Below are 25,125 nucleotides of genomic sequence, written 5' to 3' on the forward strand. Positions count from 1 at the left end.
GGAAAAAAAGATCAGGGTGGTTTTGGTGGACTACAAGCTCAACATAAATCACCAGGGGCTTTGTTCTGCTGTACCTTTTGCCTGGAATGCCCTTTTCCACTTCCCCCCTTTCTCCTGGCAAATTTTTAATCATCTTTAAAGTCAGAGCCTAAATGTCACTTCAGCTATGGAGTCTTCCTTGACTTCCACAGACAGATTTATCATCCCATTCTTTCTGCTTCTTTAGCACTTTGTTCCTGACGTTATAGTTTTGCGATTATTTTTCCTACTTGTGGCACCTGTGTTCACAGCCACTCAGCTGGAAACATGAGGGAAGGCATCATTTCTTCCCCTCCCTCCCCCAGTGAGTCCCTGCCTCAGAAGGCCCTATCGATCTTAACTATCTTGGTATTGACAAAATCTGCCCCTTTTTCATTCCTTGCAGCCCCTGCCCTGACTCAGGTCTGTGTCCTAGCTTGTCTCCCAGTTGTCACTTGTCATCCCCTATCACACACACATTTCCCACAAAACTATCAGAGAATTCTCTGTCAGATGCATTCGATCTGTGCTTAAAATCTGTCCCTGGCTCCCCCAGCCAACAGGATAACCCCAAGCCCCCAACCATTTGTGATCTAACCCTGTCTAACTCTCCGGCCTCAACTTTTGACATCCTGCCTTGCTTCTTGGACTCCAGCGACACTGAACTCATTGTTATTCCCCAGGCAGTATGCTGTTTCTTGCTGCCTTATTTTAGTTCAAGCAGTGACTGCCTAGGATCGCTTTCCTGCCACCCTCTAGCGCCTTGCTACTCCAGCTCTCTGCTTGGGAAGCCCCCAGATTCCCTGCCCTGGGCTTTGCTCATATCCTCTGCATATCTTAACCTCCCACATGAAGTCTTGAGCTCCTTAAGGGCAGGGGCTGTATCTTGTTTTCTGTTTCCAGTGGCAAATGAACACTCAGTACATGTTTCTTGAAAGATTGTATTGTAATTATTTGTTGTGCTTGGAAAGACTACAGAGTTTGAATCCTGCCTCTTTCTCTCTTGGATGTGAGGTCTTGGGTATTTCACTGTACCTCTATGTGAGAATCTATTTGCTCATTAGCAAAATGCAGATAGTTTAGCCCCCTCTTAAGGGGCCTATTGTGAGAATTAAGTGAGATAACAGTGTGATACAAAACTTAACACACTATTCCAGGGATCTGCAAACTACACTCCTGCTGCCATTATTTTTGTCTGGCCAAGAATATTTTTTACATTTTCAAATGCTTTTTAGCAAGAAAAAGAAGAAGACTATCTTTCAAGACTTGAAAATGGAATGAAATTCAAATTTCAGGGTACATGAAGTTTTATTAGAATGAACACAGCCATGTTCATTTATATACTGATTGTCTATGACTGCTTTTGCACAACAGCAGCAGATTGAGTAGTTTCAGCAGAGATCCTGTGGACTACAAAGCCTGAAATACTTAGTTTACTCTTTACAGAAAAAGCTTGCCAACCCATGCACCATTCAAATATTAGGGAAATGTATGTTATTCACAACCTCCTCCTCATACCCACAGATATCTTGTTGAGGGTAGGATTCGTCCTTCTCCTCTTGGAAGTTCCAGAATTTCATCCTAGGCCTGGCAGAGTGATGACTTTATGTGGGAGTAAGCCTCAGGGGCTGGGTTTTGGCTTTCTGGGATGCAGGATGTTCCAAGAGTGATGAGGCTACTTGAGCAGACAGTGATCTTCATACGGATAGGAGTGTTAATGGGTAGGTAGATACCTCTTTTTCATGTGTTGCTGTAGAAAAGGTTTTCTTAACCTTGGCTCTGTTGACATTTTGAGCTTGGCACTCCTTTGTTAGGGATGCTGTGCTGTGTGTTGTATAATGGTTAGTGACTTCCCTGCTCTACGTATTTTATAATGAAAAAGAGAAAATACCAGAAACCAACTGAGAGCCAGTAGCCACTAGTAGCCGGTAGCACCCCCTCGCGGTTTTGACAGCTAAAAATGTGTCAGCACATTGACAGATGTCCCCTGGGGAGCAAAATTGTCCCTTATTGAGAGCTACTGTTGTAGAACATTCAGGCATTAGCCTATGGGTTAGACCAGAGAACCTCCAATGCCCAACAAGGATTACCACCACAGTGCAGTCAGCCCCCCTGAGGGGATTCTGCTCATCAGCTCTTGGTCTCCTGCAGTCTCATATCTGGTATCAGCCACAGCCTTGTAGGGTTGCAGGGAGAATTGAATAAGATACTGATTCACCAGCACAGTGCTTGGTGCAAAGTAAGCCTCCACTATGTCCAGTTGGGAGCTTGTATTCATTTGAGTGCTTCCTGTTTGTTTTTTGAACTTGTTAACTTTGCTACTTTTTGACTGAAAGTTAAGAGAGGAAATAAATAGGGAGAATATATATTTTAATAATTTTATGGAGATTGTTTTTAAGAAAATACATTATAGATTAGTATTGTGGACCCAGGATTATATTATTTTGTGGATCTGTTTTGTCTTGAGGAAGAAGAATTTAGAAAAGTTTCAGCTATTTAAGATGAATATGAAATTATTGAAAGTATGACATGACTTCCATGGATATTTAATATTAGTAGTCAGTATTTGTTAGAGATGTGCTTTAAAAACATTTATTCAATAATTCTCATGGCCAGCCTGGCTGGTCGGTACCCTTTTTTACATGAGGAAAATGAGCATGGAGACGTTTAGTAAGGGGCAGCACATTGAGGACAGAAGGTCCCTTTTCTGAAATAAGGCAGAGAACAAAACACAGAGGTAAACATTCACTGTCTTCCTGACAGCTTCGATGTGGCCTTGAAGTCCTATTTCTGTGGGTTTGGACCAGGAACTTGGTGCTGCCGATTCTCCTACCTTAGGGCAGATCCACTGGGAAACAAGATTGAATAAAAGCTTACGGTTTTCCTCTAGTCTTGAGACTTCCTTGATCTCTGAGTTCTTACCCACAAACCCACATACTCTACTACCCTGAATGCCCCCATTTGAAATGTGACCCCTGTCTGCTCTGTGCCTTGCATCGCTGGCTTCTGGCCACTGCGTTTCTGGGCTCTGGCCTGACCTGTCCTGGGCTGGCACCTGCCATGCCTCACTGCTCTTAGAAGTCTGGGCTAGAAGGGTGAAGAGGCAGACCCCTAACATGTTGATGGGACACAGGTTTACAACACATTTGTCCATTTTATATGGCAAACTGGGGAGTTCCCTGTGTTTGTTTGGGTTAGCTAAAAGCAAAAGCTTTCCTTCACTCAGTGCCTGCACTGTGCCGGGCATGGACAGTATCTGGATGTTTACACGCGTCAAGTATCAGACTGTCTCCCAGTGTCCCAAACTTGATGGGTGTCGGAAGCCTCACTTCTTATTTCTCAATTGGTTTCTGATATTTTCTCTTTTTCATTATGAAATATGTAGAGCAGATAGTTTGTGAGGTGAATACTGTAATTTGTAGCTATGTGTCTATGCAGATCTTTACATTTTACCTGGTTTCCTTCAGTCTTTTTGAAAGAAATGAATTATTACAGATAAAATTGAAGCCACTTGTACAATCTTTCCTGATGCCTTTCCTAGTTTTCCTTCCCCTGGGGTAACCACTATCCTAAATTTCATGTTTATCACTATGCTGTTTTCCTTTTCTTCTTACATAAGTATGTGTTCAAAACATTACGTTATCTTTTGTGTTTAAATTTTATATAAGTGGAATCATCAGTCATGATTTCTACTTTTTTTTTTTTTTTTTTGCGAGATTTTATACTTCACTGTGCCTTGTCTTCAGTCTGAATTTGGGATGTCACACAAATGGGTTTCTGAACTTACTGAATAGTCATCTTTAGGTTGATTTATAATTAAATTTATATCTTAATCATACATGGAACTTGTTTTTAGTTTGCCTCTGAGATGTAGCCCTTTGGATAAATGTAGTTCTAGTTCTTCCATTTTAATGTTGTTTTCTTCTTTTGGCTTTGTGATGATGTATCAGTCCATTCTTCTTTTGATGGACGTGTACAGAATCTCTGCTATTACAGTCATGTTTCAGTGGACATTCCTGCATATGTCAACTGGAGCACTCATGTGGGGTAATATTTCCCTAGGAATAGGAAGGATATATCCACATTCATCTTTACTAGAGTTTGCCAAAATATATGCCAAGGTGGCTGTACCAGCTTCCACTCACACCTTTTTAGAGGACTGGTTCTTCTTTATTCTTCATTTGATACAGCCCTTTCTTGCACATAACAGACTTAAAACTGCTTACTCATTTGATGGGCCTGAACTAGTATCTCACTGTTGCTCCTAATAATTTTTTGAGAATAAATACTGTGATATTTAATACTGTTTAAATTTATTTCTTATTTTCTTGGATTTGAAAAGAACAGTTTATTAGATTGGTCTAGATTTTTGCAACATTAGTATTTGCAAAATTTCACATGCATAATTCAGGTAGTCATTTAATTATGAAGCTGCACTGCATTGCTTCATCCAGACAGTTGTTCCGAGATCTCTCTGTTTCTGGGACTTCCCTTCTTCTTCCTCTCAATTTCTGGTTCTCACTAGGGTGGACTGTCCCTAATGCTGTCGCTGCTGTCCCTGTGGCCACTGGAATCCCTTCATTGGGTAGCCTCATTCTACTCATCCTTCCTCTGTATTTGAATCCCAATTAGTACATGGTAGGGTTTCCTATAATTAATGCAGATGCTACAGGAGCTCTGCTGAGGGCTAACTGTCCTCCAATTGTGTCACTAGGGCTGAAAGAAGTAGGGAAACTAACTTGGAGGGTTAGCTAGACAGTAGTAGGTATGACTGAGTTTTAAGCACACTGAGTAAATTAACTGTGCATATGATGATATAGAAAATGACAGATACTTGGTTACTTTCTAATTTTAAGTGTAAAAACATGGTATCATTGTCCTTCAAATTATAGAAATAAATATATAGTTTTGGTTTTACTTGGTATAAAATATTATCTGTCCCACTGTTGTAAGTATATTATAATTTTATTTTTAAATGAACATGGCATCTTGAAACCAGCTTTATAGAAAATTAGCTAAAAATATAAAAATCTGTATACTTGAATGCATACATTTTTCATGAAAACTTAAGTTAGTGATGGTGATTTGTGGAGCCCAAAGACTATTTGGCTGTCCCCCAAACCCCACGCCCACTTGATAGTTCTTCAGTCACAATGAGCATTTTAATGGAAATGTTCAGTCCTTAGAAGAACCTAGAATGTGTATTATTTCGCTTTTACTGGACTAGACAAATGGGATTTGTTTCTTCTACTCCAGTTATCAAAATGATTAACCCTTTGCCCTCTACATTCTAATTGTAAGCACTTGGAAACAAAAGGGTTGTTTGTTCAAGATAGTTGAAAAAATGAGGCTTTATGCCAAGTGGAATGTTTCTCAGTTGAAGGAGGTAGCAATCATTGCACACATTTTTTTTTTTTTTTTCTTGTGTTGCAGGCGTCTGTAGAGTCTTCTGGTGAAATCGCATTATGCAAGACTGGATTTCCTGAAGATGTTTACAGTGCAGTCTTATCGAAGGATGTGCATGAAGGACAGCCTCTTCTCAATGGTACTATCTCAAAAGATATATTTATACATGCAGTGTCCATGCTCATGAAACAAATTAGCCATTAAAAAAGCCTAAATCATTTCTACTGTATAACAAGTATGAATTTTTCACAATCACTATGATGAGACTGTAGGGACTTTATTTTAGGATTACAGAAGAGCTCATGAATCTCTTATATACGTAATTAGAAGGCTCCTGATCTCTTGAAATCTTCAGATTTCTTCCATTTTTAATTTACAGAGAAACCGTTATGTAACTGATTATTACCATTTTTGCATATACATTTTCTTTAAAGAATAATATTTTGAAGAATAATTACAAAACATCTAGTTCTAATGGCTTTAAAATTTATTTACAGCAAAAAATTACTTAGTATTTTGAATTAAAGAAAAGAAATTATAATATTTTATTAGATAAAATGTGAAGCTTTAATATATAGCTGAATTACATTGAAAGAATTTAACATGTAAAGTCTCAGTGCAAGAGTATGAAATTCATATTTTTGTTATGACATTGTTTATAGCAATTACTAGAAAGCTAATTTAGTTGTAGCATATGTGAATTTCAAATATAGTCTCATTTCCCATTTAAATATGGATCAAGTTCCTTATAGTTATCATATGGAAACTCTTGCCAATAAGTCTAGATAAAATCTGAAATAAAACCTAAGTATCAAAAGGAAAATTGAAAGCCCTTTCCTTTAGCTCTAATTGAAAGCAAATAAAATTTTGGTTAGTAGTATTTTCATGGACTTATTTATTATTATGCAAAATGTCATTGAAATGTGAAAGCAAGAAGAATTGATTAGTAAGTTGTATTTAAATTTTAATTCCCCACAAATCTTGCATATCTCTGAGGCTGTTTTAGAGAGCTGCTTTTAGAAAATCTGTGTAACCTCAACTAATTAATTTACACAGAGCTCTACCACACAGCCTTAATTGAAGTGTCTCCACAGCACCGACAAACCTTAGTGGTATAGTACTTAAGAATACCATAGACAGAGGACTTTGAAATGTAAATGGCCTCTTAGCTACTAACGTTCTTGGGTGCAGGTTACATTTTATTTTAATTTCTATTTAAATTAGGATTTGCTCCCACCTATGCTGTCTTTCTGAAGTTGATTTTTAATTTTTTTAAGGCATTCTCTTGTCCCTGCCTCATTACATGGTATTTTAATGGGTGAATGTTTGAGTTAGTCTGTCTCAACACTGAATTGCTATCTCATCTGGTGGGTAATGGAAGTTTAATTTAAATCTGTGTACAGCCTTTCTTTAACTTAATATGACTTTTGGAGTTCTTCTGTGTGTATGCCATTTTCTTTAAATCTTTAAATTATTACTTGGCACCCTAGAACTTGTATGACCTGTAAATGTGTATAAAATATATTGATATGATTCTGTAGAATAATTCAGACAGATAATAAAAAGTGGAATTTGTTGCATTTCTGCAGCATATTTTTGAGATTCATTTTTAAATGGGTAATTTCATTTTCTAAAAGCTTATAATTTATTGTTTATGAGTAAACACATGGTGTGTCACTAGCAGCCATTGATTTAAGATTAATTACTTTGGCGCGTTGAATAGTTTTGAAAATGATAGCTTGTTTTCACGTTATTAGATAATGCTGGTGACAGGAGAAATTGGACATAGCTTTTTGCCAGTGTCTTTTTAGGATAACTAGAAACAGGATTTTTGCTAAAGTTGTACATGTGAAAGATTGAAAATATTTTTTACTTTGTGCTCTAGCCATCAGTGAGGAAAGTATGTATAATAGTCTCTGGTAGATTTTTACAGTTTTGGTATATCCACTTGTTCCCAATTTTAGGTTTTAGCCATTTTTTTTAAACAGTTTTTCACATGACACCATTACTTTTTTCTTTATCATTCTCAGAATATGTTAAAGGATACCAGCATCTTAAAGCTTGAAACATACTGTTTAAAATATTGATTAGTAGAAAAAAACAACTTTTTGGAAGGAAGAAAATTTACACAGGCTTTTGTGGAACATCAGCATTTCTGTTCAACACAAGCGTGTTATCTCCAGTTAATGTTTCTTCTGGAGAATTGCTACTTAGATAATTATGGGTTTTTACCTTTTACATCTTTTTGGAGTTTTTATTAGAAGGATAATCCAATGCTATAGCTATACACTGAAGCCAAATACCACACCATAATTATATCTATGAATTCTGTGTACTGCAGTAAATGCATGTACTATGTATTTGCCACAGCTGCAAGGGATATATTGCTAGGCCAACCAGAGTGATGACTTTTGCCATGATTTTGTTGCCTATAGTGTTTAAGGAAAGCAGTAATTGTACATAAGAGGTATGTGACAGTTTTCCAAGGCATTCACCTCATAGCATGTTCTACCATATATTGGCGACTTTAGAGTCCAAGACCCTGTTGGAATCGTAACTTCTAACTCAGGATGCTTCCTTTAAGTTCCCATTGATGGCATCTGGGGACAGGATGACAATGGCTCACCAATATGTACAATATACATTCATAGGATACATCTGACACACTAGACTTTGTATACAAGTTTAATATGTTGGTGTATTGGTACCATGAACGCTGATGATTTTTCCAACAATTAACATAATCTTTGTGAAAATGCTTGAAGAACATTGAATGTAAGGTAGAGATGTAAGTTGGTGTTTGTCATGTTAGAAAATTATATAGAAGAAGTATGAAATGTACAAACTGGACTGTGGTTTAAAGAGCATTCTCTCCTCCCCATTTCCCTTTTATTTTTTGTTAGTGTAATGAATTTTACCAAAATAACAAACTCAAAGAACTAACTGTACAGCTTCCATTTATCTTCTAGTTTTTAACCGTGTGTTTTTTGTGAAATCATAAAAAGGGTGTTCTGTGATCTACCTTTACATTTTATGTAATATCACATGAATACATCCACTCTTTGAAGATAGTTCTGTATTTTAAAAAATGGCTATATAGGCCTTTGTCCCATTTTGTTAGCAAAACCAGATTCTGCTTAACTGTGCCTCTATTTTTGAACATACAGGTTGTTTCTAATTTTCCTCTCATATATAGTGCTGCTATGGAGATTCTTTTTAGAGACCTTTGATTTTTCTTTAGGGATTTTTTTGGGGGGATTTGTGTTCAAAAGTAGAATTACTAGGTCAAAAGGAATGTAGAGTTTGACAGTATATTTTATCTTTGCATTTTGTAGCGTTCTTCATTACAAGGCTTGTATGTTAGTTCTTTTCAACATCCTCATCACCATTTAATTTCATAATGTATTGTCATTTTGCTCTTTCCCTTCTGGTGAAAATCATTCCTTTTATATCCCGTGGCATATATATGTTTGCCTTTATAAATTAGGATCAATTTTAGTATGTTTAGGCAGTCATTTTTACTTTGCGTTTTTCTATTCTGTTTTAAAAGCATTTATGGCCAAACTCTTCATTTTAAAAATAAGCAAATTAGAGCTCAGAGATCATAGGCTTTTCCCATGATTATATAGCTGCTTTTTGTTTTTTTAAATTTTACTTTAAGTTCTGGGACACATGTGCAGAATGTGCAGGTTTGTTACGTAGATATACATGTGCCATGGTGGTTTGCTGCATCTATCAACCTGTCATCAATGTTTTAAGTCCTGTATGCATTAGGTATTTGTCCTAATACTCTGCCTCCCCTTGCCCTCCACCCCTTGACAGTTCCGGGTGTGTGTTGTTCCCCTCCCTGTGTCCATGTGTTCTCGTTTTTCAACTCCCATTTATGAGTGAGAACATTCAGTGTTTGGTTTTCTGTTCCTGTGTTAGTTTGCTGAGAATAATGGCTTCCAGCGTCATCCATGTCCCTGCAAAGGACATGATCTCATTCTTTTTTATGGCTGCATAGTACTTCGTGGTGTATATGTGATTATATAGTTCTTTAGATTGTTAGCAGCAGATCTGGAATTAGAACCCAGGTTTCCTGATTTCTAATTTAGTTCTGATGATGGTGATGATAAAAAACTATTATGGTATAACAAAGAGAAGGGATCCAGCCTAAATATCCAGGTGTCTTGTGGCCACTTTATTTTAGAGCAGGTCTTTATTCCCCATTTACCACCATGACTTGTGTGTTAACTAGATATGTTTGGGAATTGGGGAATATGTCAAGCAACTCCTTATAATTAAAAAGCATCTTTCAATTATTGTCACGGTTAGTATTTTGTACACACCTGTTTACAAGCAGAACAACCTGGGGCTTTTGAAGATAATATGTAGTCCTTAATATAACTTACACTCCACTGACTAGGAAAAAAAAAACCTCTTGCGGTAACATATTTCTTGAAAATAAAATAACTGCAATCATACATTTTCATTTTGTCACTAGCAGTGTAACTAACACTATAAAATAACAACCACACTGTGACATTGCAGAGAGGATCCTGGGCTGTTTTTAGTGTGGATGTCAAGAGTGATATTCTGTGTGTTTTGCATTGGTGGTCTGCATGCTTAGATATTTCTCTAAGTAAACTCCTCTGAATCTGGTCAACATAAATAGCAACCTGCAATTACCATGAATATTTTCAGTAATCCATTCATGCTCACCATCTCTGGGCAGCACATGATGATTATTTTCAACTAGATGGAATTTGATTTAGATTAGTGTGCTTACTGATTGAGGCTTGGCTACATTAACGTGGTCAGAGGAAGCTGCAGTATGGTATCTTAAGATAACAAAACTGAAGTAGTTTGTATTAGTTTAGTAGGACTATACAATTGTACAACTCTTCTATTTTTTAATAATACCAGTACTTTTGTATGATGTCTTACTAAATTGGGAAAGTGACTTGAATTATCTGTTAATGAATGCATGGCTTTTGTTTTTATGTATATTTTTATTTTGATACATCTTTTTTATCAAATGTGTAAATATTTTAAAATATTTGTAAGGTAGGTTTATAAACATCTTGTTAATCAAGCCGGCCAGGCCCTTGCACTTTACGATTTCCAATTGATTGTGGAAAATGGTACCAAGACAGCGATTGTTCTCTCAGATATTGATGATAAACTCTAAGGAGGAAAAAATGAAATGTCATCCTGTACATTCTCAGGGGCGGAGGACATTTTTTTAAACGTTGGGGTATTTTTTCTTTGTTTTTAAAAAATAATTGAATATATGATAAGATCAGTAAAAGAACCAAGAACTTTCCATCCTTCTTGTTTTTTTTTTCTTCTATTTCAATCCTTATTTTCATTGTAATCATTTTGGCTTATTTAATACTTGGGATTTTTTATATCCCTTTTGATGTATTTTAGGTCTAGTTTTCTTAATGCAGTGCAGCAAACTAAGATAAGCCAGTATGGGTGGTCACTTTTGTATAAAGTCCTTTTGTAGTTCTTCATAGCCTTCAGTAATTTGGACTAGCTGAGATCTCCTCCCTCACAAACTTGGAACGAGGAGATATGTGTTAAAGAAAGCAAGTCACAGCTCCACATCTATCATGCATGCATACAGACATATTAGCAAGCAGACACCCAAATGGTTTAAAACCTGTCATTTTAAGATCACAGAGGCCTTTACTCTTTATCCTTTTAGGCTTTCTCTAGTAAACGTCTAGTAGGAAGTAGAAAAGAAACTCAATAAATAGTAAAATATACTGAATGATAGATGGTGACAAATGCTGTGGAGAAAAATAAAGCAGAGAAGGGAAATAGGGAGAATGTGTGCCTTTGCATTTAAATAGGATGGTTGGAGCAAATGTCACTGCATAGGATACCATTGAGTAAGAACTGATGTTGGTGATGGTTCAAGGATGTTGGTGATGGTTCAAGGGTCTTACATACTAAGGGGAGAAGCATTACAAAGAGAGCTAACAGCAAATGCGAGAGTCCTGAGGCAGAAGTGTGTCTGAGGTCAGATGAGGTCAGATAAGTTGTGGGCCACTTTGTGTGGGGCTTTGACTATGAGGAGCTAATGATCTATTGGAAGGCTTTCAGTAGAGGTAAAACGTGATCTGACTTTCAAAACAGGATCATTCTGGCTGTTGTGTTGAGGAAAGAGCAAAATGACAAGAGAGGAAGGGGAGACCAGGTAGGAGGCTAGTAATAATCTGATGAGAGAAGGTGGTGTGGATCAAGGTGGTAGTGGTGGAATTAGAAGAAGAGATTAGATTCTGAACTTTAAAACATAAGAATTTATTGAAGTGAAATTCATATAACATAAAAATAACCATTTTAATGTGAACAGTATAGTGGCACTTAGTACATTCACAGTGTTGAGCAACCATACCTCTATCTAGTTCTAAAATGCTTCCATCACTTCAAAGTAAAAAAGAGAAAACACTCTAGTCATTAAGCATTTACCTTCTGATTTCCCTTCCCTGTAGCCCCATAAACCTTTTGCGTCTGACTTCTTTCATTTAGCATAATATTTTGGAGTTTGTTCATATACTAGCTTGTATTAGTACCTGTTCTTTTCACTGCTAAATGTATTCCATTGTGTATGTATCTGCATACTTTTCCGAGTTCCTGTTTTCTCTTCTTTGGAGTATATACCTGGGAGTAGAAGTGAGGTATTACATATTAATTTTTTCTTTAACTTTTTGAGCAACCGTCAAATTGTTTTCCACAGCATGTGAACCATTTTGCATTCCCACTAGCAGTGTACAAGGATTCCAGTTTCTCCACATACTTATCAACACTTGTTATCTTATTTTACATTTATTTTGATTGTATCCTAGTAGATGTGAAGTGGTACCTCATTGTGGTTTGATTTGCATTAATGACTAACGATGATTCATACATATATATATATACATATATATATAGGCACATATATATATCTTGTTTGGAGAACTGTCTATTCAAATTATTTGTCAGCTTTTTAAATTGAGTTGTTTACCTTTGTGTTTTTGAGTCGTAAGAATTCTTTGTATATTCTGGATACTAGATCGTTGTCAGATACGTGATTTACAAATATTTTCTCCCATTTCACAGGTGATTGTTTTAGTCTTTTTGGACTACTATAACAAAATCCATAAATTGGGTAGCTTATAAACAATAGAAACTTATTTCTCACAGTTCTACAGGCTGAGGAATCCAAGATCAGAGTGCTTGTAGATTCAGTGTCTGGTGAGGGCCTGCCTCCTTATAGATGGCCGTGTTCACATTGTAACCTCACATGGTAGAAGAGGCAAGGAATGTCTCTGGGTCCTCTTCTGTAAGGGCACTAATCTCATTCATAAGCACAGAGCCATCATGACCTAATCACCTCCCACAAATTCCACCTTCTAATACTATCACATTGTTGATGAGGATTTCAACATGTGAAATTTAGGGGGATACAACCATTCAGACCTTAGTACTTGTCTCTTCACTTTCTTGGTAATTTCCTTTGAGGCACAAATGTTTTTAATTTTGATGAAGTTCAGCCTACCTGTTTTTTGTCTGGTTACTCTTGCTTTTGATATTGTATCTAAGAATCCATTGCAAAATCCAAGGTCATGAAGATTTACCCCTATATTTTTTTCTAAGAGTTGTATGGTTTTAAAACACTCATATTTAGGTAATTGATCTATTTTAAAAATTGTTGTATATAGTGTTAGGAAGAGGCCTAATTTCATTCTCTGAATATGTTTGAAGATAGAGTTGACAGGATATGATGGACTGAATGTGTATGTGGGAGAGAGGGAGGATTCAGGGATGACTACATGTGGTGTTTGAGCACTGGGAAGGATGTGACTGACTGTGATAGGGAAGATCAGGAGCTTGGTTTGAATCTGTTGAGATGAAGATCAGAGATGTCAAGAAGACATTTGGATATGAGTCTGGGGTTCTGTGGAAAGGGCTTGGCTACAGAGTTGGGAGTACTCAGTGTACAAACAGTAAGTAAAACCTTGACACAGGGTAATAAAATCACTGTGGAGCCGAATGTGAGGACGAGAAGCCTAAGAAAGAAGAGAAACAGTTTAAATATCAAGGCTTTGAGAACTGTAGTGTTAGGAAGTTAGAGTTAAGGGGAGAAATAGAGACTGAGTAAGAGTGATCAGTGAGGTAGGAGAGGAATCAGTAGGCTGTGTTGTCTTAGAAGGTAAGTGAGGGAGTGTTTCAAAGGAAAGGAGTGATCATCTGTGCCAAATGCTATGGAAGGGTCCACTCAGATGAGGACTGAGAAGTCACCATTGGATTTAGCAACATGGAGGCAACTGGTGTTTTAGATAAAAACTCTTCAGGACAAAGATCAGAAGCTTGATTTGAGTGTGTTCAGCAGTCAGGTGGAGTCTAGAAACTCAGTCTGGATACAGATTGAGTTCTTCATTAAAAGAAAAAGAAGAAATTGGGTGGTAGTTGGTAAGAGAAGTGAGGTCAACTGAGGCCATTTGTTTTTGAAGATGGGGGTTAATAGGTTTGTGTAATGAGGTCAGAGAATCCAGTGGGGAGGGAAAAAGTGATGGTGCAGAAGAGGGGAGACAGTTGCTAAGACAATTATCATTGACTAGGCTAGAGAAATAAGATCAAGGAGGTTTTAAAAATCTGCGTTTTTTAACACATCCTGCAGATGTTTTTATGTACCTGCATTTTTAGAACCACTCTAACACATTTGTTGAGTCACTCCTAAAATGGTTAAAAACTCTTCATTCTGTCTTGCTGATTTTATGTCAGCAGAAGGTTTTCTCTACAGAAATGGCAGAGAGGATAAAAATGAAAGCCTTGTGGTGTTCAATGATGTAAACAGCATTTTCATTGCTGTAGCATCCTTGACAGATGGTTTTCCAGTTTCTGCAAGAATACTACTGTCACTCCCTTCCCCCAGATGAGGAGGAGATCACTCTCTTACCAAGTCTTCCCCATCTTTGGAGCGCTCTCACCGTTAAAAAGTGATCCTTAAAAAGTTTAACTGAAGCATACATTTCTAAAATTTTTACCCACTGGTGACTTTGGCGTCACACAGAGCAAGTATATCCTTTTTTGCTCGGAGGGCATTCATTTTATTATTTCTTCATTCGACAAGTAACTTTGAACGGTGATGATGTGCCAGGCCTTTCTCAAGGAACTGCGCAATAGTGGTCAACAGACAAGCAAAATCCCTGTAGTGTAGGAACTTACGTTCTGAAGATTCTTCAAATACCTGAACATAATCACCTTGGCTCCTTAAATCTCCTCTGCCACAGGCTAAACATCAAACAATTTCTTCCGTGATGTTTGAGGATTCTTGTTTACTCTTCCCTTTCAAATAGGGGAAACTGAGGTTCCCTCCACAACTGAGCTCAATACTTTGTGGGTCTCGATACATGGCACTGAGGCATTCTTCTTGCCTTTGATGTAGATACGGGACTTCTAGTGCAGCCCAGAATGGATTTGGCATTATTTATGGCTACATCATTCTGTTGGCTCCTGTTAAGTCTGTGGTTAACTAAAACTCCTGGGTGTTTTTTTTCAGACAAACTGCTTACCATCTTACACTTGTAAAATTGATTTTCGAACATAAATGTTAGACCTTTTGGTTGATTTTTTTAAGGTCCTAGCTTCAACGTTATCTGGAGACCCCACTGACAACCCAATCACGTAATGGCCCTAGGAATTAATGCCAGTACTTATTTTAAATCTTCATTTGAAGAAGGGGGTATACAATAAAATCAACAAGTTTTAGATGACATAAGCTGTCAAATTGATGGAGTAAAACCTTCACACACACACACATCCACACACACACACACACACATCCACACACACATATTCTTTAAATCATTAAGTGAACAAAAATTAGTCCATGAATTTCAGCCTACAGCAACTTTAAGACACGTGTTAAGACTATCTTAATTCTTGGCCTATGATTTTCTTAAAATAGAATTCTTAATGCCAGGCAATGGAGAAAAGGCCTACTGCAGATATATGAAAGTAACGGGATTTAGATCATTCCGGTTATGACTGCTTTAGATCTCTCCTGAAAAAAGCATCTTATTCTTTTTAACAAAAAAATTATATATTTCTAAGAATGTATTTATCTTATTAAAGAACATCTATAGTTGTTAAAGAGTGTCCATTTCATCTTGAGGACTTATATCAATAGAGAGTTGTCTCCTAAACTTATAAAACTGCAAAGATCCCTTATGGTGTTCGGACATTTGAGCAGGGTTGTTTTTTTTTTTTGTTTTTTTTTTGGCTTTAATACCTTTATGTTTTGAACTGTGTCTCTTCAAGAGCGTAAAGTTTGCTTTTTTAATTGTTCATTGTTAAATCTTTTATAGATCACTCTGGTTGGGATTTGCTCACTTATAAGGAGAAAGTCACCAACAGCTTGATCTATTATTTTTCCCTGTTCAATGTGGATTAAGGTCTTTTTATGGATACTTTCCTGTCATTAAAAAATATATATCCTTTAGACTTCTTTCCAAATGGAATCATCTTTGATGCTAATATTCATACTCTGTGTTGTATGAAGAATAAAACTAAGAGCCCCAGCCACTTTTGAAGATGTGCGTCTTTATACCAGGTTTTCATTAGTGTGAGGAAGTAACCCTTCAACATATGCACTCATCAGATTTTAATTGTACTAACTTTTAAATTGACTGCTACCTGATTCTGTGCTGTTTATATGCCTTTATTTTTCCAGTTCAACTTTTTTTTCTAGTGTTCTGTATTAAAAAGTGTAGGAAATAACTCAAAGTCCTCATGTTTTAACTCTTCTAACCCAATAGCATTGGTTTTCAAATTTTAGAGTGCTTCAGAGTTATTCTGGGGAAGCTTGTTAAAATGCAGATTCCTGGGCCCCAATCCAGAGTTTGAGATCTGGGTCCTAAGAAATGTATTTTCTGAAGTGAATTCCAAGTGATTCTGGTAGATTATTTTCTACTATACTTAGATATTTCGCCTTAGCCTGTATTTCCACAACAGAAATACAGATTATCTTCAGTTATGTTCACTCTGTTTTTAGATAGTCAACCATATTAGTCTAGTTGGATTTTTAGAGGTGTCGTACTTTGGAGGTTATAAATTAAGTCTTCTTTCTTGCCTTTTATATAGAAATCTACTTTCTGTCCTTGGGTAGACATTACCATCATCTAAAACAGATACTGAAGAAACCTTTATTCATGTTAACAATTGATCAGAACATGTCTGTATACATTATTAGTTCATTTTTATTTGTTTTTAAATATTTGAATATTTATTTCACCAGATGCTTAAATAAGGAGATGAGTAAACTCTGATAAACGTGTTTAATGACAAATTGCGACGAAATTCTTCACTTTACTCGATGGTAAAAAAAAAAAAAAGATTACAGCAAAGAACGTGGCCCATAAACTACTTTTCAGTTCATTCCTAGACCTGCAGGCTCCTCCTTCCTGGACACTTCATTAAACTGCCGATGTTATCATCTGGCCATGGACATTTTTGGCAAAGAGGAAACACCTGATAATACTGCCTTTGATTTTCTTCTGACATCAGCTGGCCTTCCTGATGTTCTTTAGTTAGCAACTTGTTGGATTATATTTTGAAACCCTATAAGTCAGGGCCAGTTCATTATTACTTTGTCTTTCATTTCAGAAGTTAACTTTAAATTAAGTATTCTCAGATTTGGCATGTATTTATTGTGCATTTGAGAAAATGTTGATAAGGAAATTCTCAGGTTCTGGGACGTCTTTATATTCTGTACATTCATTCAGCAGATACTTGTTTTATGTTTTGTGTGAGGAAGTCACTATGTATTACCTTGGAAAATGCCAGTGCCCAGCTAACAATTACTAGTTGTGGTAGTGGAAAAATATGCATAACTTGTGGCAATCATTTAAATTTAAATGTCTCTTTGTAGAATTTCTGCATGATTTTCAAGGCTTAAAAAATAATGGACCACCTTAATGAAATGACCAGAGAAAAATCTCAACACAGATGAATATTTGTCCTCCTAATTTCTTTGTGAGATTAAATCTTTCAGATTTTCATCTTATGCATATATGCAATTATTCCTTCAGTTCAGTCACTTAGATCTGGTATGGCATCTTTGTTGACTTGTCATTTATATTCTATTGATGCAGAAGACAAATTTATTAAAGCATTTCTTTGCATTTATATGGTAGGAAAATTGTCCCTTATGGGATAATCTCACACTAACTACTCAAACTGATAAAACCTAAGGTATGGTATTTTCACTCCACTAATGATTAACAGGTTAGTAAAGAGTGTGAATTCTCAATCATATTGGTACCCCATTGTCCAAGTTTTAGTAGTTTTATATTTAAATGTCCTAAGGGTTTAACCCATCTCAAACAAGAATTATAATTTATTATTTCCTAAGCAATAATTAAAAAATAGGAAATGAAGAAAAGACCCATTCTTCATTTGGCTGTCTATTGACAGATCATCTGTCTTGTCACATGTGGACCTTTCAGCAATGATACATTGATATTTGTAAGAGACACTTTACCTTTGCCATTTAGATTGGTTATTTATAAATGTATTACATTTGTATAGCATTTTTTACTTCTTGAGCAATTTCATAAATTTTATTTAGCTGCCCCACACCCTATGAGTCAGGTAGAACAGGGGGCATTTCTATTTTCACATAATGCTGAGTCCACGGAGCTGAAGTAATTCACTTAGAATCATGAGATGAATACGTAGCTGAACGCGGTCTGGATTATTGTGTTCTCACTTCTGTCCACTGTGGAGGGCCCTTTCCCTCCAGCCCATGACGTCAGTGCTTCTCAGAACGGCTGCTTCTGATCGAGCTTTTTGGGCACCTTCCACTTTCCCATCTCCTACATGCTAGTAGTCACTTGCTTATCTGGGTTTTTAAAGTCCATGTTGCTAGTCAGGGTACACATTAATTTCCCATCCTCTTTTCAAGAATGATCACACAACTTTGCTTGGTTTCTCTGAGGTATCAGTAAGTGCACACAGCATTCTTCTCAAATTTTGGTCGTGCTGCTGAACTTTTTTTTTTGAGACAGCATTTTGCTCTGTTCCAAGCTGCAGTGCAGTGGTACGATCATGGCTTACTGCAACCTGAACCTCTGGGGCTCATTCTGTTCTCTCATCTCAGCCTCCCAAGTCTGCTGGGACTACAGGCATGCCCACCATGCCCAGCTAATTTTTTAATTTTTTGTAGAGACAGGGTTTATGCCATGTTGCCCAGATTGGTCTTGAACTCCTGAGCTGAGCAATCTTTCCACCTTGGCCTCCCAAAGTGCTGGGATTACAGGTGTGAGACACCTTGTCTAGCTGCTCAACGTTTTTTTTTTTTTTAACCCTGATAGGTTCTGAGCAATTTTTAGTTCTTTTTTGTGGGGGAAAGGCTGGGGGAAGGGGACAGGTAGTTGGTATCATCAACCATCTACCCAGCATACTTTAAGCCACAAATGTTTTCTATTTAAGACATATAAATTCTTTTTTTTTTTTTTTTGATCTGTCGCTGCTGGAGTGCAGTGGCACAGTCTTGGCTCACTGAAACCTCCGTCTCCTGGGTTCAAGCGATTCTTCCGCCTCAGCCTCCCGAGTCTTTTTTTTTTTTTTTTTTTTAAATTTAGTCAGGACTGTAGTAACACCATTATTGTTCATGGCAGCCTCAAGCTGAAGGGATTCTTTTACTTTAGCCGCCTGAGTAGCTGGGACTATAGGCATGACTCACCATGCCTCGCTAATTTTTAAATTTTTGTTTTAGAGATGAGGTCTTGCTATATTGCCCAGGCTCGTCTCAAACTGCTGGGCTCCAGCCATCCTCCTGCTTTGGCCTCCCAGAGTGTTGGGATTACAGACGTGAACCACTGTGCCTGGCCCAAAAATATAGTCCTATGGATGATGATAGAAGACAAATGTAGCTGTCATGAAGCAGCATCATGGTTTTGTAGTTTACAGTGGCCAGCAGTTGATTAGACACAAATACAGGTATAAAGATATAAATCCTCCTGTTTGCCCCAGAATACTTGTTGTTAAGAGCTAGCATATGAAAGCACTAGAAAGCAACAAAAATTGCATGCAAACAAGAGATTTCAGGGCTCTGTAATGATAATAGATTTTATTTATTAAGCAACTTATATATGCCAGTTCTTTTTTTTTGAGACAGAGTCTCGCTCTGTCACCCAGGCTGGAGTGCAGTGGCGCAGTCTTGGCTCACTGCAACCTCCGCCTCCCAGGTTCAAGCAATTCTCCTGCCTCAGCCTCCTGAGTAGCTGGGCCCGTAGGCACCCACCACCACACCCGGCTAATTTTTTGTGTTTTCAGTAGAGACAGAGTTTCATTGTGTTAGCCAGGATGGTCTCGATCTCCTGACCTCGTGATCCACCCGCCTCGGCCTCCCAAAATGCTCGGATTATAGGCGTGAGCCATCATGCCGGGCTGGCCAAGTTCTTATTATAAATTTTCTTTAGTTTTTAGCCCTGCAAAAGTGGTAATCCTGTGTTACAGGTATGGAAATTCAGATGTAAACAATTTTAAAGTGATTTACTGAAAGCATATCATTAGCAAATGGTCTGTGGGATTTCTGCTCCTGTTCTTTTTGTGACATACTATGCTATCTCCATAGGAATTGCCTGAAAAGTCAAAGTAAGTGAGGAACCAGATCAGACAGGTATTGCTGATTTCAAGAAGGGCAGTTTGGATGGATAAGGAAGAGAGATAGATAAGGAGAATGTGTGTGAGATTGGTTTGACATGGGAGGAAGATTTCAATTGGAGAATACTCCCCCCAAATCTGAACTATTTGGTGAGACCAAGTCTTGAGGATGCTTGAGTGCCAGAGGGAGAATTAGAATTGGCTGATAGGGTATGAGTCATCTAGACCTCTGAAGGAAAATTAAGCAGTTATGGACTTGGGAGAGGACAGTAAGGATGAAGCTGACTGTAAAGGCCATAAGCAGTCTGTGAATAACATTTTGTGTGAAATCAGTTGCATAGAGGACACTATGGTGGCCTCCCCTGAGATTCATTTTTTAAATTAATGTTTGGGTATCTGCTCCCTGCTGCTCCTGTGCCATCCATGGCTTTAGGAAGGGCTAAGTCCACCTCTGGTTCTAGGGATGAGGCATCAAAGTCCTGTTCCTCTGACTGCAGTGGAACCGTTTTGGATCAGTGAGATCACATTTAGGGAATTGTTGCTCCCTCCCACCCTTTTCCTTTGTCTTTTGCCCTCTTCTGTCCTTCTCACCTCCTTCCCTTTCCCTCAGTGATTCTCTCCCTCCTTGACTGGAGACAGGGAAGCCAGTAATCTCAAGAATCCTTGTCAATCATCCACTTCCAGGCAGAGTGGAGAGAAGGAAATAAACTGGCCCTTAATGAAATTATTGAGCTGCTGAATTAATATAATCCAGAAGCTTTTCCTATCCCTGGGCCTCCAGTCATGTTAGCTGATAAGCACCATTGATTGTGTAAGGCAGCGTGAGATGAGTTTCTGTTCCGTGCAGTGAGTTGCATCCTAACTGATAGTGGGTTTCACTGAAGGTCTCAGTGAGGATGTGAGCACAGACTGTATAACTTTGGGGGAATGAGAGGCTGGTGTACACGGCGAAGGCCAGAAAGGGGAAGTATCACCTTAGAGAGAAATAAAAGGTGTTTCTTTTTGTTCAAGAGGTCCATACTGCTGTGCTTTTTCACTGAGCCTGAGAGGAGGTCATCTTTGTAAGGCAGGGACCATGTCACATTTGCCCGGTATTCCCAGTGCCTAGTACAATGCCTGACGAGTCCTGGCCTTTTGATACTCATTGATAGATTAAATGAGTGTGAACACAAGTTTGGATGTTTATTGAGAAATAAGAAAATAAGGTGAAGGAGAGTAATATCTATTGCATAGAATAGTATGGAAATATTTTTAATGACATGGTTAAGTAATTTAGAATGATGGAAATGGGATGCTAGCTTGCAAATTAGTGGAAAATAGTAGGTAAGATGAAATTTTAACTGAGCTCTAGGATCACACTATTTCAGGCCACATGCACACACACACACACACACACCCCACAAATGCTTTTTGAACAGTATCTTCTCTCTTTTATCCTTAATTTTCTCCCTCTCTCAAAATGGACCAATTTTCTTCTAAATGTCTTCCATAATATTTTGGTTTTCTCATAAAAACATATTATAAGATGGAGAGTACAGGAAAATAACAAGGGCTTTTTCTAGGTCAGATCTTAATATAAAATCACCACTGCAGTGATTGATGTTCTGTGTGAAGATTCTGTCAAATGTTCTGTAACTTTGCCCAGATGTGAGGGAAGGTGGTGTCAATAAAAACCCATGGTGAGCTTGCACTGAGACCTTGCTACCTCTTTACTCCTGTGGCTTCTTTTTCTCACAAAGCTGGGGTATAACAATTACTCAGAGTGTTAGATTATTGAAAACTGACCGAATATTTACTATATGATAATTTTTTTTTAGTTCTAGCAGTTGTATGTTTTAGTATTTTTGAAAAAAAGTCAAGATGATATAATTCTAGATTTGTGAATAGACCAGATGAAACTTCTAAGGGAATTATAACTTTCAAATACTGAAGAACTTAAAATATCTTTTTTGCCCTTTTTGGTGTAAGTTATTTTACCAACAAATTATGTGGTATTTATTGGTCCTACATGGCATTTGCTGTCTCGGATTTTTGGAACTGTTTATTGGTTATGTCTGGTTAGCTGAGGAAATGGTGTAAGGAAGTGTTTTTATTAATAAAAATAAAGATTCCATTTAATGGATTAGTGTGCGTGTCCATGCATGTGGTGTCTGATTCTAAATTTTTAATTAACTCTTGCTTTTTCAAGGGTACCTCATCAAAACTTGGGATTGCCAAAACTTAAGTCTCACCCTCCTATAGAAATTTAGTCCTTTTACTATTCTAGACCACTTTGAAAGAGGGGTTATTGCTCTCACAGTCTAATTCCACTTCAGAAAGTCTTGGCAGCATTACAGCCCTCTGTGCTCCTAAGGAGGTAACACAATTTTCAACTTCAGTCACTGGGGACAGAGCCCAAATCCTCTCCTGCAGGGCTCCCTGGAAGAGGCCTGCTCAGCAGCCATGCACACATCTGGATGTGCTCCATTTTCTCAGGACTTGTGCCAGTGAATTCTGTCTTCTGCATCTCAGCTAGGCTTGGTGCGATGGTTTCACAGGTGTCTCTGATTTGGAGTGGATATATACCTGTGTCTTTCAGAGCAGTAGTTGTCAGAATGTTATGTCGGGAGTACATTTTACATCACGATACTGCACTTACATGTGTATTTCACAAGATGTGAGACTTACTTTTGACTGTGATATACTCCATTTTCCATCCCATTCCTTTCTAAATTATAGCAATAATGCATTGCTGTCTGCACTTTGAAAAGCATTTCCTCCTCCTTGCTTTTTTGGGTGGAGGGAGTACTTAGCCCCTGAGTCTCTCAGAAGTGTTTCTGTCTTTCCTGCGGCAGTGTGGACCTCTGATGACCAGCCAGGACTTGCTTATGCCCACAGTCCTTCAGTTAGTCCTGAGCCAACTACAAAATGATCACGATGATTCTGACTAATATTTATTGAAACCTGTGGCCTAGATATGAAAATGTTTTATGTGAATTAGTTTCTTTATGCTCTGCAATCATCTGTGAGGTATAGGCATGGTGTATCTTTTTTACAAATGGAAATGGAAGACAAGAGAGGTTCATTATTCTGCTAAGGAAGTAGCAGAGCAGGGACACTGTGCTTAATGTCACATTATTGCAACAATTCTGCTTTGGTGGCCTAATAACACTTTTCTTATGTAGTTCTAGATGTCCTAAAAATGAATAATAAGAAAGATCTATAAATTATGTTTACTGGGACATGGACAGTAGAGTCAGTTAAAATTTAATTAATTAATTAATTGATTGATTTTTGGAGATAAATATATGATCCCAGCTACTGCAGCTGCAGCCTCCTGAACTCAAGCGATCTTCCTCCCTCAGCCTCCCGAGTAGCTGAGACTACAGACATGCAACCACCACACCTGACTAATTTTTTAATTTTTTGTAGAGACAGAGGCTCACTGTGTTGTCCAGGCTGTTCTCGAACTCCTGGCCTCAAGCAATCCTCCCACCTTGGCCTCCCAGAGTTCTTGGATTACCAGTGTGAGCCACACAGGCCCAATTTTTGTAAGTTATTTATTTGTATTTTCCAAGTTGTAGCTAGGCCTAGAGTCTAACTGATATTCATCTGTTTTGGAAATCGTAGGCTGGACTTTCATTAAGGAAAATAAAGTTTCGATATTTTGGTTCATGTTTACCTAATATATCAAGGCAAACTCCTTTCGAATATTTTTTGACAGTTACCACAATTAAAGTGTGATGGCTTATAGATAGGTTTTTATATGCAGGTGGTTATGTTTTGTTTGTGAGTTTAAAATTTTACAGCTGTGATTTAAAAATACCAGACTGATGAAAGTAAATTTTTTCAGAGAAAAATAATTTAGCATTAGCAATGTATCACCTTTTGACTCAATGATATTTTGAAAGACAGATTATAGTTTTCAGTGGAGTAGCTATTAACCAGAAGATCACACAAAGCAATTCTAAGGCCTGTTTGCATATATCGGGGTAAAAATTACTTAACATACAATGCCTAGTTCTTTTGAGTGGACTGGGATATATCTGAAAACTACATAGGAAGGTTTGATGTACTTAGATCTTATGGGTGTGGCCTATTGTTGGTTGCATCTGAAAGTAGTTTACATATTGACTTTCAAATGTAAGCAAAAAAGCAATTCAAATAGGCCTTTGGTTTGTACCACTGGCCTATCTACCAGAAAAAAATAAATAGGATGCCTGTTGCATGTGTAGCCGAGTGCATCCTGTTTGTGTTTTTGTGTCCTGTGGAAGGTAGCTTCATGAAGCATGGGGTTAATGCTAAACCCAGCATTCACTTACCTCCTTAATTCATGAATGCCACTGAAGCACGTTGAAACAAAACTGTAGGTATTACAGTTGAACAGTCAAACTTTTTTTTTTTTTTTTTTGAGACGGGGTCGTGCCCTGTTTCCCAGGCTGGAATGCAATGGCGTGATCACGGCTGTCTGCAGCCTTGACCTTCTGAGCTCAATCGACTCTCCTATCTCAGCCTCCCAAGTAGCTAGGACTACAGGCATGCCCAGCTAATTGTTTGTTTGTTATTTGTTTTTTTGTAGTGACAGGGTTTCGCCATGTTGTGCAGGTTGGTCTTGAACTTCTGAGATCCGCCTGGTGAGGCTTCCCAAGGGCTGGGATTAAGGTGTGAGTCACCCTGCCCTGTCAGCAGTCACTAGTTTTTGAACAGTAGTCACATCGTTAGAAATAAATATACATACATCTGATATTTTAGGTGCACAGACAATATTACATTGTATACCTAGAGTTATTGATGCAGAATCTATGACTTTACATAAGTGATGAGATTATGAGACTTAGCCAAATTGAAAAAGTTTTTCAGAACATAATTATATATTCTGATGTGACCTATTTCACTTTTACTACACATTTGAAAAACTCAGAAGGAATTTTATGATACACTTTTAAAAAGTGTGATCATGAGTTGCCATAGACTCCATTTTGTTATATATATGTTAGTGGTATACTAACCATATTTTAACCACTTCCTTTAGTCAAATGTCCTGGGAATGTGGGAGGTGTCCCAGGATGACAGCCA

At 37.6% G+C, this 25,125-nt stretch overlaps 1 protein-coding gene across 2 annotated transcripts in view; it reads left to right on the forward strand.

The window, feature by feature from the left end:
- CDH2 (cadherin 2) overlaps positions 1 to 25,125 on the forward strand; it is a 253,945-nt gene that overhangs the window by 23,579 nt on the left and 205,241 nt on the right. For both annotated transcript variants that reach the window (XM_055235439.2, XM_055235441.2), the window contains exon 2: positions 5,452 to 5,563. In XM_055235439.2, the coding sequence (XP_055091414.1) occupies positions 5,452 to 5,563 (112 nt within the window). The remainder of the gene's footprint in view (positions 1 to 5,451; positions 5,564 to 25,125) is intronic.

This window comes from Symphalangus syndactylus, chromosome 1 (genome assembly GCF_028878055.3).
Source record: "Symphalangus syndactylus isolate Jambi chromosome 1, NHGRI_mSymSyn1-v2.1_pri, whole genome shotgun sequence".
NCBI classification, from domain to species: Eukaryota; Metazoa; Chordata; class Mammalia; order Primates; family Hylobatidae; genus Symphalangus; species Symphalangus syndactylus.